At 37.5% G+C, this 18542-nt stretch overlaps 2 protein-coding genes across 2 annotated transcripts in view; one reads left to right on the top strand and one right to left on the bottom strand.

Moving 5' to 3' along the window:
* LOC140237830 (ATP-dependent RNA helicase DHX30-like) overlaps positions 1 to 460 on the bottom strand; it is a 30939-nt gene extending 30479 nt beyond the window's left edge. The window contains exon 1 of the mRNA XM_072317760.1: positions 359 to 460. Coding sequence (XP_072173861.1) covers positions 359 to 460 — 102 coding nt within the window. The remainder of the gene's footprint in view (positions 1 to 358) is intronic.
* Positions 461 to 3264: 2804 nt separating this feature from the next.
* Positions 3265 to 16121, top strand: LOC140237462 (ribulose-phosphate 3-epimerase-like). Its single transcript, XM_072317390.1, has 7 exons — positions 3265 to 3433; positions 5475 to 5551; positions 7280 to 7311; positions 8048 to 8155; positions 9504 to 9638; positions 10284 to 10370; positions 13533 to 16121. Exons 1-7 carry the CDS (start codon positions 3303 to 3305, stop codon positions 13653 to 13655), a joined length of 693 nt encoding a protein of 230 aa, XP_072173491.1. The 5' UTR covers positions 3265 to 3302; the 3' UTR covers positions 13656 to 16121.
* Positions 16122 to 18542: the final 2421 nt, after the last annotated feature.

Here is an 18542-nt window from a genome sequence, read left to right as displayed (position 1 = left end):
GAGGGGGAGTGGCTCAGAAGAAGAAGAAAAAAAAAAAAAAAAACACGAAAAAAGTCTCAACACCCAGGAACTTCCATACATTCCGTGCTTTAGTTTAGATTCAAAACGGGGGGGGGGGGGGGGAGTAACTGTTAACCTTGAAGCCACCTCCCCCCCCCCCCCCCCCCCCGGCCCCCGAAACAGAAGAACGCTTGTGTTGAGTGGCCCTTTTGAGAGAGACTGCACTCTGCAAATTGCTCGTAGCGTAGGACTGTTCTCGAAAGAAGAGAAAAACTAGGAAGGATAGGAAGGGGAGTAAAAGGACGAGAGAAAACCATCTTGAATCTAGAGGTTCTAGTTTTATACAGTGAATACTAACCCGTCTGATCAGCTGGGGAAGTACCAGTACTAGCACCAGCAGGCGCTCCATCTTGGACTTGGTGTGATTTTTTCTTCTTGCCGCCGCCCTTCTCTGAGGCATGTCTAATGTCACACTGATATTTCGTCAGTAATGCAAGACGAGGTTGCAAAAAGTTTGTTGAAAGAGATGTGAAGCCAGCGCGACGCAGATTGATCGCAGCCATCATCGAATCGAAGTGGCTTCACTCTCTGTTTCCTGCGTACTGGTGATAACTGTTGTGCTGTATTTATGCTGCTATTGTTGTTACACGAATGCGTACATTGGTGTCCCGTTATGTCGTAGCTGTTCGATCATATTCGGCACTTTGCCATTTCATTATGCAATGCATGTTTGTGCGGAATCTACCACATGCAATATTGCGCAATTTTACACGGGAGACGCCGGTAGACACCAACCTTTGAGAAGGTGTCTACTGCCAAAGCAGGTTTTCTCAGCGCATCAGAACTCGTGTTTACCATCTACATAAAATGCAGTTTAGAGCTTTAGTAGTAGCAATTGAATGTGAAGTGGATATGAAATATCAAAATTACTTCAACTGTACTTCATGAATTCCCACAGCGCGAATGTTCAGTTCCCATTTCCCGGCGAAATCGTCGAACAACATGTGCTTCCTAAATAGCCTTAAATAAGGTATTTTCATTCAACATTTTCTTAATAATGAACATACATTATTGTTTTGTGGATCTTCACATCCGTTCAAATACTTGAATATTCTAATTTGTATTCATATAAGGACTTTTTATTTAGTAATATACTGTATGCTCTTCAGGTTTTACATTTCAATGAATCCGATATATCATTATTGATACTGAGCACCTAAAATGCAGACTACGCCTTTTCTTTTGTTTTTATTGGTCCCCCATGCTACGTATTGGTTGTTAATCATCATCAGCAGCAACCCGGAAATAACCAGGTAAGACACGCATCCTATGTACATCATAAATTCCTGATGCTTGTTGTTTACGAGTCAAAGTATCTCTTTACCGGTTCAGTCATAAAAACAAGAGGAGGATTAAGCAAAGAAAGAGCGGGCCTGACAATAAATACAGATTGATGCAGCACGTACTTGGCGTGGATCATAGCCCCACATCATAAGTATTGGTGTAGGTATTTTGTCGCTGCACTGCAATGTCGTCTGCATGCTGCATGCAGCAGCCAGTCGCTGCAGCGCTGAGCTGTGCTTTTCAGAAGTTGTTTTCACAGCGTTTGGTCAGACTGGCACCAGCGCAGCTAAATATAAACCATACCACGGGCCACGGGCCACGGTGACGGCACCTAGGCCGATAAGACAACTATTGCCCACCCGGCAGAGAGCTCCACAATCCAAAAGAACAACACCTCAACAGGTGACGGCACAGCCTGCTCGAGCTCAATTGGCACTGTCGACTTTTACTAGCTTAAGTTCAAGTTCAAGTTTATTCAAAGTTTCCACAATACAAAAATTACATAAGAACAATAATATGTAACAAGGAATACATTGTTGAATATATGCGATTAAAACAATTTGCAGAATATTTGAATATAAATTGACAATGCATGTAGATGCATTATATAGATGTAAAGTGAAGTACCTAGTGACTGCCAGGCTTCTTGATAGAAACACCATTGTTTCTGTCCATGATTTGAGCATGACCTAATGCCTCAAGCTTAACCGCAGCAGCGACCCCAACATGTACCGAGTAGGGTTGTTGCAGCGCCCCGCGCCGGGCGGGGTTAGACCTACATTAGCTACACGCAGCCGCTGTAGCGACAGCGGCTGCACCTCTATTCCTTCGCAGACGTTGTCATTTTTCAGTGTGGTTGTGCGACTCCTTCATGAATATCTTTATTAATCGTGGAAACCTAAAATACAACTTACAAGGAATTATCGTAATCTATGATAATCATTCAATCATCGGTATGCGATTTTTTGTTTAATTACGTCAAAAACTCACCGAAATCTGTGGCTGAAATCAGGTCTGTAAACGTCCTTATTGCTTCACTCCTCATCTGCGTGTTATTTGAATGCCATTCACTCTCGTATACTACAACGTACAACGTAGGTAGTCGGAGAGCTAGAGGGCGCCTCTGCGGTTACATGTAAGCTAGATCTGTTGCTGCTTGCATGCTGTGACTGTGAGCTGTGGTTTTATAAATTTAGCTTCGGTGGCATATAGTCTAGATCACTCGTTATTAGAACTTGCCAGAAGAATGAAACCTTAAAGGCTAAAACAAAACAAAACAAAACAAAACAAAAAACACACACACGAAAGAGTTTTTCTAAAATTCTGTACTTTATACCTAGCTAGCAGTAAAATAGTAATGTTCGTTAGTTAGCAGTCAAATTCAAAGTACCTACCTGGTAGTACTGATTCAAAAGGTAGTTATCAAACTGTCAGTGTCAGTCACAAATAAAAACCGGCATCATGTCATCATTGATTTGTTTTGATTGATTTGCAAATGATGCATCAATGTAAATCATTTTTGTTTGTTTGTTTGTTTTTCAAGGAAATGTAAAAAGTACTTACCAATATAACATCATGACAATACATAATTCAACACAGATAACATACATAAGAAGTGGAAATACAACCTGTTGTCTTATGCCAAGCAATGAACACAAGAATTGATCATTTAGAGCTTAGAAATCATGTTAACATTTAGAGATTTGTTAACAGGTAGTCAGATGTTTGCGGGTAGTCCCCGAGCCCCGAGCTGCTAACATATGCACAAAGAATTCTTAAGAAGTAATTTTTCTTTCTTTTTTTTTCCTTTTTTTTGTGTGTGTGACTATTTTGTTGTCTGGTGATTTTTCTTTTATTAATGTTGACTGACACAAGGTTTACTGTATTTTTGTTTTGTGCCTTCTTTCTTCCCTGCAGTGGCACCCAGCAACAAGGTCTTCATTCAAAGAAGTGTCATCATGGCCAGTGCACACTACGAATGCAAAATTGGGCCATCCATCCTGAACTCTGACCTGGCATCCCTAGCGGACGAGTGCCAGCGCATGATGGACAGTGGTGCAGATTATCTTCACCTGGATGTCATGGATGGGTAATTGATTCAATAAGATATGTGCATGGGAATCTGTCCAATTGACCTGACCACTAAAAGTTAGTCTGAAAAGAACGAGTGTCATTTTACAGTCACAAAATTGAACAGAATCGGATTAAAGGTAGGGAACTTCAGGAATTTTTAAAGATTTGCAAAATGGTTCTCAAACAGTTGATAAAAAAAATGCAAATGAATAAACTGAGAATGTCATCACCTTCCAAGTTTCCATTGATTATGTAGCAAAAAAAAAAAATGGAAAAAGAAATTCAGTCTTCTGCTCTAAATATCAAAAGTGTAAAATATTTGTTATTCCTGGTTGAAGAATTTGAAAATATTGGTCAGTCACATACAGAAATCTATTAGGATTTGAGACTGGGACACGATCGCTTTTGAATTAAAAACCTGGCAATTTCAAGATTTTATGTACTAACTAGATATGGCAAGTTGTGAGGGGATAACATCATCAACTCACTACCTGCTATTTGGTTTGACTGTTCAAGAACTTTATGGTGAGAATAAGTGAGACGTGTGAGAATAAGTGAGACTTCACAGTATTTCATAACTTCCCTAAGTTTTGTCTAATTTTGATCAAATTTTCACTGTTGTGCTTGTAACATCTTACTCTTTCTTTTCAGACTAACCCACACCTGGTCTGGAATTCCTCTGTTACTCTATAAGTGGCGTAGAAAATATCTCCTGTGTGGATGTATCAGTCTAAGAATGCAATGCCTAAATTAATATATTTTAAGACGATTACCATTATTGAACAATCATTCTACCAAATAGCACAAAACAACGTACTTACACCATCCTGACTTGCCTTATGTGATTTACTTAGTTTTCCACCTATATTGTTAACATTACATACTCGTGTTATTTCTAGGGGGACAGTACTGCCCTACTTTGGCAAAAGGAAGCAAGTGACATCTAGTACAAATGCTACAAATAAAGAAAATATGTTTTTGGGTAGGCCCTTTAACATGGAAATTCGTGAAAAGAAATAATGTGGGTATTCGTGCAAGTCATGTGGTGATGCATTCAAATGACAATTCGAAGAATTTGGATATTCTCATAGAAATTCATTATTATGTAACTTGCTTCCTTTTGCCATAGTATTATAGATTTGTAGCAAACATGAAAAATCTGGCAAAAGAAAGCGTTTGACAATCATATGAGTATGTTACTTGCTTCTTTTTGCCAAAGTATTATAGATTTGTAGCAATCATATAAGGATGTCACTTGCTTCCTTTTGCAGAAGTATTTTAGATTGTGTGCAAATATAAATAACTTGGCAAAAGGAAGCGAGTGACAATCATGTCATATGAGGTTGTCACTTGCTTCCTTTTGCCAAAGTATTTCAGATTTTTAGCAAACATGAAAAAATCTGGCAAAAGGAAACAAGTGACAATCATATGATGAGAATGTTACTTGCTTCCTTTTGCCAAAGTATAGATTTGTAGCAAACATTTAAAAAAGAAAAAGTGGCAAAAGGAAGCAAGTGACAATCATATCATAAGGATGTCACTTGTTCCCTTTTGTCAAAGTATTTTAGATTGTGTGTAAATATAAATGATTTGGCAAAGGAAAGCAAGTGACAATCATATCATGAGGTTGTAACTTGCTTCCTTTTACCAATTTTTCCATGCAATTTTGTGCACTTGCTTCCTTTTGCCACCCAAATATCTCAGAAATAGGCCAAAATTGTAACTTTTGGATTTTTCAGTTAAATAGTGCATGCCTCAAATATGCCAAATCAATAAAAAAGTCAATATCCATAACAATGTCACTTGCTTCCTTTGCCAAAGTAGGGCAGAGTACCACCACATACACTGTAAAGAGGAATCTTACTATAATGAGCTGGCCTATAGGGACCAATGAGATTACTTCGTTATATAGGGTACATCTTTCTATCAGGGATTGAAATATTGCCTCATTGTATCAGTTATCACGATATATTCAACATTGCTATAACAAGATTCCACCAATTGAATGTGATCAATATATGAATGTTTTCCGTGCTTGTATCTTTTTCTTCTTGCAGTCACTTTGTGCCTAATTTGACTTTTGGACACCCTGTAGTCCAGTGCTTGAGGGAGAAGATCACAAAAGCTTTCTTTGGTAAGAAACTTTGTTTTCTTATTTTCTTTACAATATTTCAGTCAATTTAGGAATCCGAATTTTACCAGTTGTGTTGATGTGTTTAGCTTGAAAATCTTTACTTGTGTTTTTTGTCAAAATAATTTTTAACACTGCCAGAGCAGTTAGTAATAAATAAAAAAAAAAACTCAGACCACCAACGTGCTGTAAGAAAGTCTCTTGGATATAGTATGAATTTATTTACATCGTTATAAACATATGTAAGAATGGGTTTGCCTTCAAAGTAACGGTAATACGAGGCTGATCAAAACTGAAGGGAATGCTGCCTGTTTCTTGATGCAGGATCTGTTCTTACAATCATTATTTTTAGTAGAAGTAGTAGAATAATGACAATGAGAATCATTGTTATTACTGTAATTGTAAAACAAGTAATATTCATGGCATGAAATTTTCGTGAATTGCCACTGGCATTCAATGCATATAGTGTAGACAAAAACTGTCATATGCATTTTGATTTTGTGCATCTTGGCTCTCACGAAATATGGGAAATTAAGATGCACACAAAAATTTCTGGTTATACAGAATTATTGTTAGCTTTACCAAGGAGGTTATATTTTTGCCTGCGTTGGTGTTGTTTGTTTATTTGTCTGTCTGCTTGAAAAATAGCTAAAAATGTAGTCAGTAGATGAGATTTAGATTTACAGGAAAAGTTGATAAAGAGCTTATGAAATTTGGTAGTGATACGGATCATCATCTGGTTCTAGGATTTTTTTATCTTTTGAAGGATTGTTTATCATTCGGTAAATAGGGCCAACAAATGAGGGAATTCAAGCTGCGCGTATTTGAGGTGCGCAAACATGGACTGAGCGTGCGTTCGAGGCGCAGCAAGAAGCTAAGGTAGAGACCTTAGATATAATTCTTTGTCATTGGGAAATACGGCTGTTCTCGGAATTACAACTTATATGTGTTTATGGTTGGAAATGAGCTGCTTGGCGGAGGTATACACTCTTGAGTGCTTTTCCAGTTATTATTATAATTGTGTGTTTTAGAGATGTTCTGCAAAGTGTAACTATATCACAGTAGTTATATTGTACAGATACGTAAATGTTAACAAGTCATGGTTATTAACTTTGGGAAAAGATGTGTGTTTTTACCAATTTCATTAATTGCTGTATTAGCCTACAGATTTAATAGATTAGAAGATATTCATGTTGGTTTTCTATTACTTCCTTGTTATACATGATGACCTGTGTTTGTGTTTCAGGGATTCAAACTTTCACTATTTTTACTGGATAAAATAATAAGTTGTGGCACATTCTTTAAGTCCTGATGATGTTTCATGTTACCCAATACAACATCCAAGGGCAAAGCAGTAAAGAAAATGGTGGTATCTTTACCAGTTTACACAGTCAAGAATGACTGGTGATATTCAGTACAGCCATTACGAAAAATGGGGACAATTAGAATGTTACTCTATTGATTGTATTATAAACAAGTATACCAATAAAACTCTTTCTAGAATATCTGAATGAAACTGAACTGAGTGTTTTCATCTCTTTTTTGTGGGCTGTGCTTGTTATGAATTACCAACTTAACCCGTTGAGGACAAGACCCTAGTATACTCGGGCAAGTGTCTATGGGAAATGTGTGTTGTAGCAAAAGCAGTCCATCCTCTACAGGTTAACACACTACACTGTATGTCTTCCTCAGGATGAACTAAACCAGGTTCTTGCATTATTTTACCCGCAGACATGCACATGATGGTTCTAAATCCAGAGAAGGTGAGCCAGACTTAAAAATTTGATTGGATGAAAACTATCCTATTGAATAGAGGTTTTAACTCTCTTCCACAATCATCCAGACATCCACAAAAATGCCACATGGAGGTAAAGTTCAGTGTTTGTATAATTAGGCACCAAAATGTTTTCCCGATGGACTGTTTTAAGGTATTAGTCTTTTTAGCAGATGTTAGAGGCAAGTAGATTGCTTTGGCAATTCTATGCCAGTGTGTGGACATCAAACTTGCCACCCTGAAAATATTGTTTATACCATATCTTCCATTATTTTGCAATTTACAATTCTTTGAAAAAATTGTAAGTGGACTTATATCGCAAGATTAACAACTCACCCAAATACATGTATTACCTCCTGTTACATGAATGCAAAGTAAAGCATCTCCAATATGTTTCTTTGCTAACTCTCCATATTAAAAAGAGGGAAATCCTTATTTTTCATTTCTTAGGTATGGTTCTTCATTGCAAATTTAACATTATGCAAAACTGTCATAAAAATCAGAAGAGCCAAAATGTTGTACTCTCCATTAGTTCTCAAAGAGAGTTACAGAGTTACATAAGTAGGTTGTTGTTGTTGTTGTTTTCTTCAAACAAAATGCAAACTCAGTGACAGTTTGTGCAAACTGCAAGATGTCCCACCTTTGATATACCCCCTTCTGTTCTTTTCTACTTCTCCTCCTCCCCCTCCTACACATACAATGTATTTCTTGGGCCCATTGACCAGTGGATTGAGCCAATGAGTAGTGCCGGTGCTGACCAGTACACCTTCCATGTGGAGGCAACCGATGACCCCAATTCAGTCATCCGACATATCAAGGAAGCAGGCATGAAGGTATGGGTTCCTGACTTGTCCTTCCTTAAGACAGCAGCAATCATGTACATAGAATTTCAATTTACTCCTAAATCTCAAAGGCATTATTTACCATTTGCAGATGAAACAAAAAACCCAGCTTTTGTGATTCAAAATAGTTCCAACATGTGAGTTAGGGATAGAAACAACCAATGTAAACATGTTTATCAGTATAATCAATGTTAAGTCGTGGTAAATATACAAAATGTGAACAATAGTCATAATAAAATTGTTTCTAGAATAAACCGTCTACATTTACAAACATGTTTTATTGAGAAAAATACTGATATCTCCTTATATTTTAGGCTTTATTGCAAAATTTTTATATGGTGGAATGTTTTGTGATACAACTGACCTACACATATGCATCAAATGTACACACTGTATGACTTATTGTGTTGAAAAAAGAAATGACTGTACATATTCTGTATTTCATTTGTTTATGTTCAATACAGAAAATTCTGACTTCATTCATCTGAATTGAAAAATGTGATAACCGAATATTATTTAAATCACCACTCCCAATGGTAAACAGTACCTTTAAAGATCCTCCTAAAATCCAGCTCCAACCACTTGGACATATCTCCATATGAAACAAAAGAATATATCTATTTTGAATAGACGTTAAATGCATTTAATAGTCATAATTTATATGCACTCTTTATCAAGGTTGTTTTATCTTGTTATCAGGAACTTGTGGTTGCGGAATATGTCGATTCACATGTAAATGCAATCAGAATGCATTATTTTTGACACTCCCCGCCTAAATGTTTTCGACGCAGTGTTCCCACATAATGAATAATTCATCTCCTAAAATTGTTTTCAAGACTCCATGTTACCTCCTCTTTTTTTTTCTTCAAATTCCAGTTTGGTGGTTGCTGAGCTATTTCAGGCACTGCTTAAAGGGTGTGTACAGTTCTGGTTGAGATGAGGATTTAGCTTTTAACGTTTTGTGAGATATTCAGAAATCACTCTATGAGATGTCAAAGAGTATGCAATGGGGTATGAAAAGTTTATTTGATGAAAATCAGTTTTGAAATGGCTGAGATATCCAAAAACAAGGTGAAACAAAGAGATCCTAATAAAAGGCGTGGCCTGTCGCCTTTTATTATTATCACTTTTTTGGATATCTCGGCCATTTGAAAACCAATTTTCATCAAATAAACGTTGAATCCTTCTTAAAATTACATGCTCTTTCTTCTTTCATAAGAGGTTTCTCATTATCTCACTTAGGAATGTTCAAAACATGAATCCCCACCTCAACCAGTACTGTATAGTCCCTTGATCATTTGATCTACGCCGCCTTCTTTTGTCGCCTTTATCTTCCCAGGTTGGCATTGCAGTAAAGCCAGCTACCTCAATTGACGTCATACTGCCATACATTAAGGATGTAAACATGGTTCTGGTGATGACGGTGGAGCCAGGCTTCGGGGGACAGAAATTCATGGTGGACATGATGTCAAAGGTCAGCCATAAAACCAGAATCATTTGGAATAGGAGTGACAATGTCTGTCTTAGCATTGCTTGTCATCATTGTGTAGTGCTTTGAAGGGGACTCTGGCATTGCTTTCTTACTTGTGTAAAGCAAATCATAATTGAAATTCAATTGAGTTCAGTTCAAATCCCCCAACATGTCCCCTTTCTGTTTATCTGTTTATCTATATATACACCCTAACTCTTTCTAGCACAATTTTCTGAAATTTCACAAACTTTCTGGAGTGATATTGACCCATTGTGCTAACTCGCCAATCTACACAAGAAAATGACAAGGACATACATACAAGCACATACTGTAAAACGACTAATGTTCACATGCATTTTAATTTCGCGAATTTCGCGAGAGCCAAGATTCGTGAAATTAAAATGCATGCAAAGGCTCTTGTCTGCCAGAGGCACTTGAATGCCAGAGGCACTTCACAAAAATTTCATGCCGTGAAAAGTGTCGTCAGCTCCAATGCGTGAAAATTTCATGCCGCTAAAGTATCATGTTTTACAGTATGCAATTTGTGCAGTTATTTCTGTTATTATTCTGTCCCTGTATATATCATTATGTGGGGTAATACAGACCAGAGATAGACATGATGGATTTCTTTTCGCCGATCATTTGCAGGTGAAGCAGTTGAGAGCCATGTACAAGAATCTTGATATCGAGGTTGATGGCGGAGTTGGACCTGCTACCATTGATACAGCTGCTGAGGTTGGTAGAGAAATGGGGATGGACTCTCTCCATGTAGGCAAGGCTCAACATTTAATGGTGACCACCAAAAATAGATGTTAGACCACCACTTTTGAAGAAATAATTTGTTTTGGTAGCCTGATAGGCCTTATAGGGCCACCAAATTATTCCATTTCGTACTGTTTTTTCTATCTTACTTCATAGTCACAGTTATGTGGTATTTGAAGCACTTAATCCTATCTGCCAGATTTCACATAATTATCTGCCTTTATTGTATTATATTAAAGCTTTTATTAAAAAAAAAAAAAAAAAAAAAAAAAAAAACTTTTTATCTGTAAGTTTGTCTTCATTTTTATACCCCCGCCAAACGAAGTTTGAAGGGGGTATATAGGAATCAGCGGACGGTCGGGCGGTCGGGCGGTCGGTCGGGCGGGCGGTCGGGCGGTCGGTTGGGCGGTCGGGCGGTCGGTCCGTTGCAAATCTTGCGTCGCGAACTACTTCCTCAGTTTTCAACCAATTCTCATAAAACTTGGCACAGATGTGTGCCTTGGGTTGTAGATGTGCAAGACGTATTTTTTGACAGTACCCAAAAGTACGTTGCCATGGTAACGGCATATTATGGGCAAAAATGGGTACAAATCTTGCGTCGCGAACTCCTCCCACAGTTTTTGATCATTTTTTATGAAATTAGGAACAGATGTTCATCTAAATATGTTAATGTGCAAGACACATATTTCCGCAGTGGCAAAAAGTGCGTTGCCATGGTAACGGCATGTTCTTGGTAAAATATAGGGCAAAATGCTTCATGGCAAAACTGCTTCATCAGTGTTCTTCCAATTCTCATGGAATTCATATTGAATGTTTGTCTTAGGATATAGGTCAGCATGACACATTTCTTGACAGTGACAAAAAGTATGTTGCCATGGTAACAGCTCACATATTATGAGCCAAAATGATGGAAAATTTTGTGTTGCAAACTACTTCCTCAGTTTTTGTCCAATTTCCATGAAACTTGGTACAGATGTGTGCCTTTGGTTGTAGATGTGCAAGACGCATTTTTTGACAGTACCCGAAAGTACGTTGCCATGGTAACGGCATATTAATGGCAGAAGATCAAGGAAAGATCTTGCGGATTTAACTACTTCCTCAGTTTTTTGACCAAAGCTTATGAAATGTGGCACACACCTTGATCTTGGTGGGAAGATGTGGAAGACATATTTTTCGGACGTGTCGGAAGCTGCGTTGCCATGGTAACGGCATATAAATGGCAGAAGATCAAGGAAAGATCTTGCTTATTGAACTACTTCCTCTGTATTCGACTGAAGCTCATGAAATGTGGCACACACATTGGTCTTGGTGGGAAGATGTGCAAGACATATTTTTTGGACGTGACGGAAGCTGCGTTGCCATGGTAACGGCATATTAATGGCGAAAGATCAAGGAAAGATCTTGTGGGTTGAACTACTTCCTCAGTTTTTGACAAAAGCTTATGAAATGTGGCGCACACAATAGTCTTGGTGGGAAGATGTGCAAGACATTTTTCGGACGTGTCGGAAGCTGCGTTGCCATGGTAACGGCATTTAAATGGCAGAAGATCAAGGAAAGATCATTCCTTGGGTAAGACTGTCGTTACGGGGCGGGGGTATTAATCACCTTAAGTGATATTTCTAGTTTGGACTGCTGAATTTCATTGTCAGGACACCAAAAGATGAAATGTAATGATTTTTGGTGGCCCAAATGGGCCACCAAAAGACAAGTTAATGTTGAGCCGTGCTATAGGTATCTTGGGGGAAAGGGGCTGGGGCTTGAAAAGACAAGAGGAGGGAGAGATAGGGAGCGCAAAGAGAGAAATACCAAGGGGAGCAAAAGATGGAAGGGGAGAGATAGGGAAGAGGAAAGAGAGGGGAGTGGAGGATGAGAAATAGGAAAGGGGAGGGAGGGATGAAGTGAAGATGGACCTACAAGCAGAATATTTAAGTCATTTCTGTTCAACATTCTTTATCATGTCAAAAAAAAAAATGTAAGACGCAATATCTAGGCTGTCATGTAGAGTAAGCAGAAGGCACAAGGCACATTGCCCATCATGTATTTCGATCAAATGCAAAAATGCTGTAGTTGTTTCCCTTTATACTGCATCAGATTCACTGAGCACCATTTTACTTCAGTCCATTCAGCTGTGTCTCTGGTTGCTTTGTTTAAAAAAAAAAAAATGCTATGTGTGTAATTCAGTGATATACATGTTTATTATGTATATTTATAACTCTGGATCCAGCTTCAGGGAGACAGTAGGCGTTTTCACATCAGCCCGATGTTTCGAAATAGCGCGCTATTTTCTGACTTGGGAAATTTTCCCGATAGCGAAATAGCGCGCTATTTGATAATGTGAACACAAATTAACGCGCTAGTTGTATCGCTCTGATCGAGAAAATTTCTCGACTCCAACTCGGGAAATTTCTGAAATAGCGGGATAGTAGCACGCTATTTGATAATGTGAAAACCACTCGAGAAATTAGCGCGATGAATTCCATCATGCCTAGCGTGTGTGACCCGATCGACTGAGGCAAACTGCACAAAAATCATGAGGAATTTTTGAGAGGGCACACACATTACTGATGCTGTTTGCACATACTCAGCTGTCGAATTAGCTATTTTAAAATTTCTAACTTTTCGGGCTACCCCCTCTTCGGGCTGATGTGAATAAGAAATGAAATAGCGCTCTAATTCGCAATCGCGGAAAATATTTCGAGCTTGGATTTTTATCGGGCTGATGTGAAAACGCCTATTGTGTAAAAGCAATGTAAGCAGTAAAGCATGCCATTGAATGGGATATAATGTTGTTTCACATGCGTCCTTAATATAGTACTTTTGTCCATATGATGTCTCTCTAAAGCTTGATTCATAGTTATGTATTATATTTATACATTTATCATGTATATAATTGTGAAAGCCCAAGCAAACATAGTAGGGTCAACTGATTGAGCTCTAATACAGGCCTGTGCTGCTTGAGTGTCTCAACATCTAGAAGGGATTTATATTTATGATATTGTTTATTTTCAATATCTTCTTCGAAAAGAAGAGGGTTGGTTGTTAAAAAAAAGAGAACTACTCTTTACTGGTACCCTGCTATATCAGTACAAACAATTGTGAATAGATCTCATGTTATTTTTGTGTCTTTCCTTCTAGGCTGGTGCCAACATGATTGTGTCAGGCAGTGCGATAATGAAGAGTGATAACCCGAGGCAGGTGATACAGACTCTGAGGAATAGCGTACAGAATGCTATACAGAAGGCCAACCTAGAGAGGTAGCCATGTGACTGGTCGATAAATACGCAATGCAAATTTAATTTATAGTACTGGAATTTTAGTTCATTCAACACAGCTTCTCTTCAATGTCTTCCTTGTAAAGGCTTTTTATATCCAAGCATGCATCACGTTTGGATATTTGTTGTGGTGGGGCCTTTTTTTTTTTTCTTTTTTTTTTTTTAGTAAATTGAACTTGAAGAGAAAAAATACCTGCAATTTACTTTATTCTTGATTTCCAATGCTGAGGTGGTATTGATCAGTCATGCGATGAACTTGATGCCCAGCAAAACAATTGAATAACAGAAAGCCCTATTTCAGGCTGGGTTTTATATCCCAACAGATGAACTTTAATTGCATTTCTATTCTAAAATAAAACAAGATTAATTGCAGATTTAAAGATTTCATCCTCTCAGAAAAATTGTACTTTTACTTATCTTTATAATGCATCTCTTACCTGGTACGTGTAAGTTCTGTGGTCCTAAAGCCAGAGGGTACACGGAGTGTGCCAAAAATGTAACTGGAAATTAGTGTGATTCTTTTCATTATTATAGAACTTCACCCAAATCTCACTTGTGCTTGTATGTGACCTTCTTTATGTCCAGCTCCGTAAGTTTCTGGAGCACTGCATAAATTCTCTCTGGGATGAGTGTGTGGTTCTGACAAGGATCTACTCAAATAATATTTTGACCAGTATACTCTGGTCTTTGTCAGGATGTATATTAGGACGTTTGGACCAAATTGCAGAGGTCAAAAAGTCATTTGAGAGGTTTTCTTGCAGGACAGCATTCATCTGAGAAAGAATTTACTGTAAAGGCATGAAATAATAATTAGAGAATTGAAGCTGATGGCCTTTTTCATGGTGTGAAATTTTCACAAATTGTAACTGGCATTTAACAAAATATAGTGCAGACAAGAACTTTCGCGTGCTATTAATTTTGGGAATCTTGACTCTCACAAATTTCATGGAATTAAAATGCATGCTTACATTCCTCTTTTTACAGTATAAGGTACACCAGAAACCAACAGACATAGAACCTCTCACCAAGCAAACCTTCAGAGAACTGTACTCAAATGTCAATTTTCAGTAGAAGGCATGCAAAATGGATTTGTTGCCATTTGCAGCGAGCTGTAGGTCAAATGCTGGTTACAAAAAATGGTTGCAAAAAAATTAACAAAAAAGGTTGTATGCCGAGTATTCCAAGGCTTAGATAACGAGCCAGTGCCCTGCCAAAAGACTGGGGGATAATAAAGTTTGTAGAATGATAGTCCGAGACGTACGTTTCTTCCTTGAAAAACATAGGTGATGTGCAGAGAAAAACAAAATGATAATAATGATAATTCAGCATTCTAAAAACATTCTATGTTGCCTTTTTGCAGTCTGTGGAGTATACAGTATCTGCTGATTCTTACTTTTTACTGTATTATGTATCACATTCCTGCAGTCTTGTTGGAGCACTGAAATTAAACAGCAATGTCCTTGAACAAGACTAATACACATGACATGACTGCATGACCGGCGTAAATAATCAATCCTGAGTGATACACGCCATTAGAACCAAAACAACAACAACACCAATAATGCACACTGCAATACAAAAAATACAGAATGCACAAACAGTGTGCATGACATGCAAATTATTTTCGGGCGAGAAGCAAATGAAAATCGGCCATCTATTGAGTGAAAGTATGCCTGGATTATTAACCTTTCCCTGGTATGAAGGATTTGAACCAGTCACAGATAGCTGCAGCCTTGTACCTGAGTTGTGACCATGGGCTCAATTTTGTGTAGATACTGCTGCGCACTTTGTCACATGATTGATTGTGTAGCCCGGATACAGAATTGGGTAGTCTTCCACTCCAGTACACTCTCCTTTCCTTGTACCTGTCCAATGCTATTTTTGGTACTAGTGAGGATTACACTAGTCCATGGCTCGTACACCCAAACTTTAGTCAGTCCAGTGGTAGGCATTATGCCTGATGAGCAAAAGTCCTAAAAAAACAATAGTCCTACCAGTTCTTAATGTCGCCATCCATGCTGGTGTTTCAATATTTGACAGCTGTTAGCCACTTGTATAAACATTCTGTTTCTTTTTTGTAGTCAATAATATGCATGATATATATATAAAACTGTTCAAAATGCAGTTCAGCCACTCCCCCTTGAAACAGATGTTTGCAACAACAACAACAACAAAAGTCCACTTGGACTGTTTGATGGTTGCGTCATCAGTCATAAAAGAAAAAGACGATTTCAGTCATATTAAAGGGGAAGTCAACCCTGAAAACATAAGTTTGTTTAAATAGCACAAGAAAAATGAGAACAGGATAGTGAAAATTTGACCAAATTCTGATTTCAAGTAAACCTATCAAACTAAGCACGAAAACTCTTTCATGCAGTATATGAGCACACCTTCCATTAGCCCTGTGCATAAAATTCCGTAAAATGTCTATTTTTTTTTTTTTCATCATTTAATGATGAAATACATTTTGTCATTGACAAGGGTTGTGTAGACAAATATTTACATGATTTTATCAAAGGTGCATGTGAAATTCAAAATATTCTTGATGGGGAAAATGAAAATGCCTTATTTCATAGTATAGAGCATAGAAGAGGGTGAGCTTGCATGCGATATTGCAAAATTGACAATTTATATTTGATTGATCCCAACTTCAAAAGATCATACCTTTGTGAGTTTTGATCTGAATTTGCTCAAAATTTTATTGTTCTGTTCCTGGTATTTCTCTGCTTCTTTTCTCACAAACTTTATTTTTCAGGTGCATTCCCCTTTTCACTCGTTACCTACAGGAATGTGGTGGTCCCATAAAAAGCCTATGGCTATTTCAGAATGTTGTCGGGCATGGGTTAAATCCAAGCAGCCCAAGACAGCTGCCCACTGATAATCCATAATTATTCCATTTGTGGTTTACATCAGTAATGTACGTTGTATGTGGTTTAGACCAGTAATACATATGTGGTTTGACTTTGGTTGAATTCTTGAAAGCTTTGCCTTCTTGGTTTGCTAGAGGAAAAGGAATATCTAAGAACCTCATGAAGTGTATTCATCATTGTAGAAATTGGAATATAATATTTTTGCCGTATGAGTCAAATATGGAAGCAGTAATGATTTATGTCCGTTTGACATGTACATGTATGTTGTATTATTTTAGCAAGAAGTCTCATTATAAAGATCAGTGAAAGCATGTGATGTAACACTCTTGTTAATTTTTATTGTAGTTTTGTTGTAATCAGTTTAATGTCAGTTCAATTAAGTATTCCATTGGTGTTTAGTTGGCAGTTAGGCAGTAGGGTCAAAAGTGAACAATACAACCCAAAACAAGATAGAACAACACAAGGCAGAAAAAAGTAAAAGTGATGGAATCTTTTTGATTTTTTTTTTTTTTTTCACCAAAACTTTGTTGTATTCCATTATGTCGGTGTACATTCAAATAGTGTCAGCAAGAAAAAAACAACTGGCTTGCTCTGGTGAGCCTACCATGGAAAATAAACTTACATTAGAAAATACCATAAACAGAACTTTACATCAACTCGATTCCACTGTTACATTTGCCGTGGAAAATCAGCTGACCCAACTTTCTATCAGCTAACTCTACAGAAATGAAAGAGAACTGAATATTTTGCTTATTTTGTCAATGTTAGTCACCTATCAAAGTTGCACAAAAAGTTTATCATGGTTCTGTGGTAATTGATTCAAATTATTTTTAGAACTTGTGGAATATCATAATTTGCAAAATACCTGTATTTTGGTTTTGAAGTTTGGACATTTTTGTATGAGAAGATCCCCTTGTTCATGTTCGACCAACAGGTAGTCACATCTCAACTTTGGCTTATATATAATGTCTCCAACATTTTAATGTTTGTTTTTGTAGACAGCAAATGGTATGTATGCTTATTTTTATCGATTCTGTCTTGTGAAAGATGTAATCATTTCACTTGGTCCCATTTCTTGGGCTGAATGATGTGTAAGACACAGTACTGTGTAGTTTTCAATTTACTATGTGTGTACCACATTATGTTTATAAAGATGTACATTATTTGCGTTAAATTTCTACATGGTCTGAATCATACATATGCGAAGAATTCCTTATGAATAAATGTGTGGGAATTTCCAACCAACACGTTGCTTGTTTGTTGGTGTGACTCTTGTTGTCAAACTTGCCTTACTGAGTGACAGTTATTAATGATTTTTTTTTTCTACATCAGCAAAACCATAGATGTTAGTACAGTGTATTAGAATGCTTGGAGACAAAAATGTCATCCTTTATTTGTGGAGGAATTCTTTATTGGTGAACAACGGGGGCATTATGAATCAAAACAGACACATAAAAAAGAAGGCTATGAACTGGAGAACTTTGGAGAGTAACACAAATTAGTAATTCTGTGTGATGTAGGTGTTGATCGAGCAGCTCTCCATTTAGTTTGTTCACATAAATTTGCTGATTTTTACTCAGCCCCCCCCCCCCATCCCCCAGAAAAAATGTAATCAAACTTGCTCTTGAAACAAAAGAGTCATTCGTTATTCATGTCCTTTTGAATTCTGTGCGCCCCCAAATATCTGAGAAAAATAAAAATGAGTGATTTTCTTTTTTCTTTTTTTTTTGCGCGCGCGCGAGCAAGCACAATACACATACCAAGAAATCCATTCCTGATAAATGTGTCGAGAGTCGCTGCAATTACACGATCGGTGTTTGTTTTTGAACGTTGAGTGATGACTGAAAAAGCAGTGATTTATGGCTTGTTTGTCCAGCAGTGTGTGCTAAGTTGTTTGTTCAATTGACTTCGGTCGTCTATATAAAGCGTGCTATGACGTGAAAAAAAAAAATCATCATAAACAGTTACATGTAGTAGGTTCAGTGTACGGAGTAAGTGAAAAA

This window comes from Diadema setosum, chromosome 14 (assembly GCF_964275005.1).
Source record: "Diadema setosum chromosome 14, eeDiaSeto1, whole genome shotgun sequence".
NCBI classification, from domain to species: Eukaryota; Metazoa; Echinodermata; class Echinoidea; order Diadematoida; family Diadematidae; genus Diadema; species Diadema setosum.
Note: the sequence above shows the minus strand (reverse complement) of the source record. Positions and strands in the feature narration are given on the sequence as shown.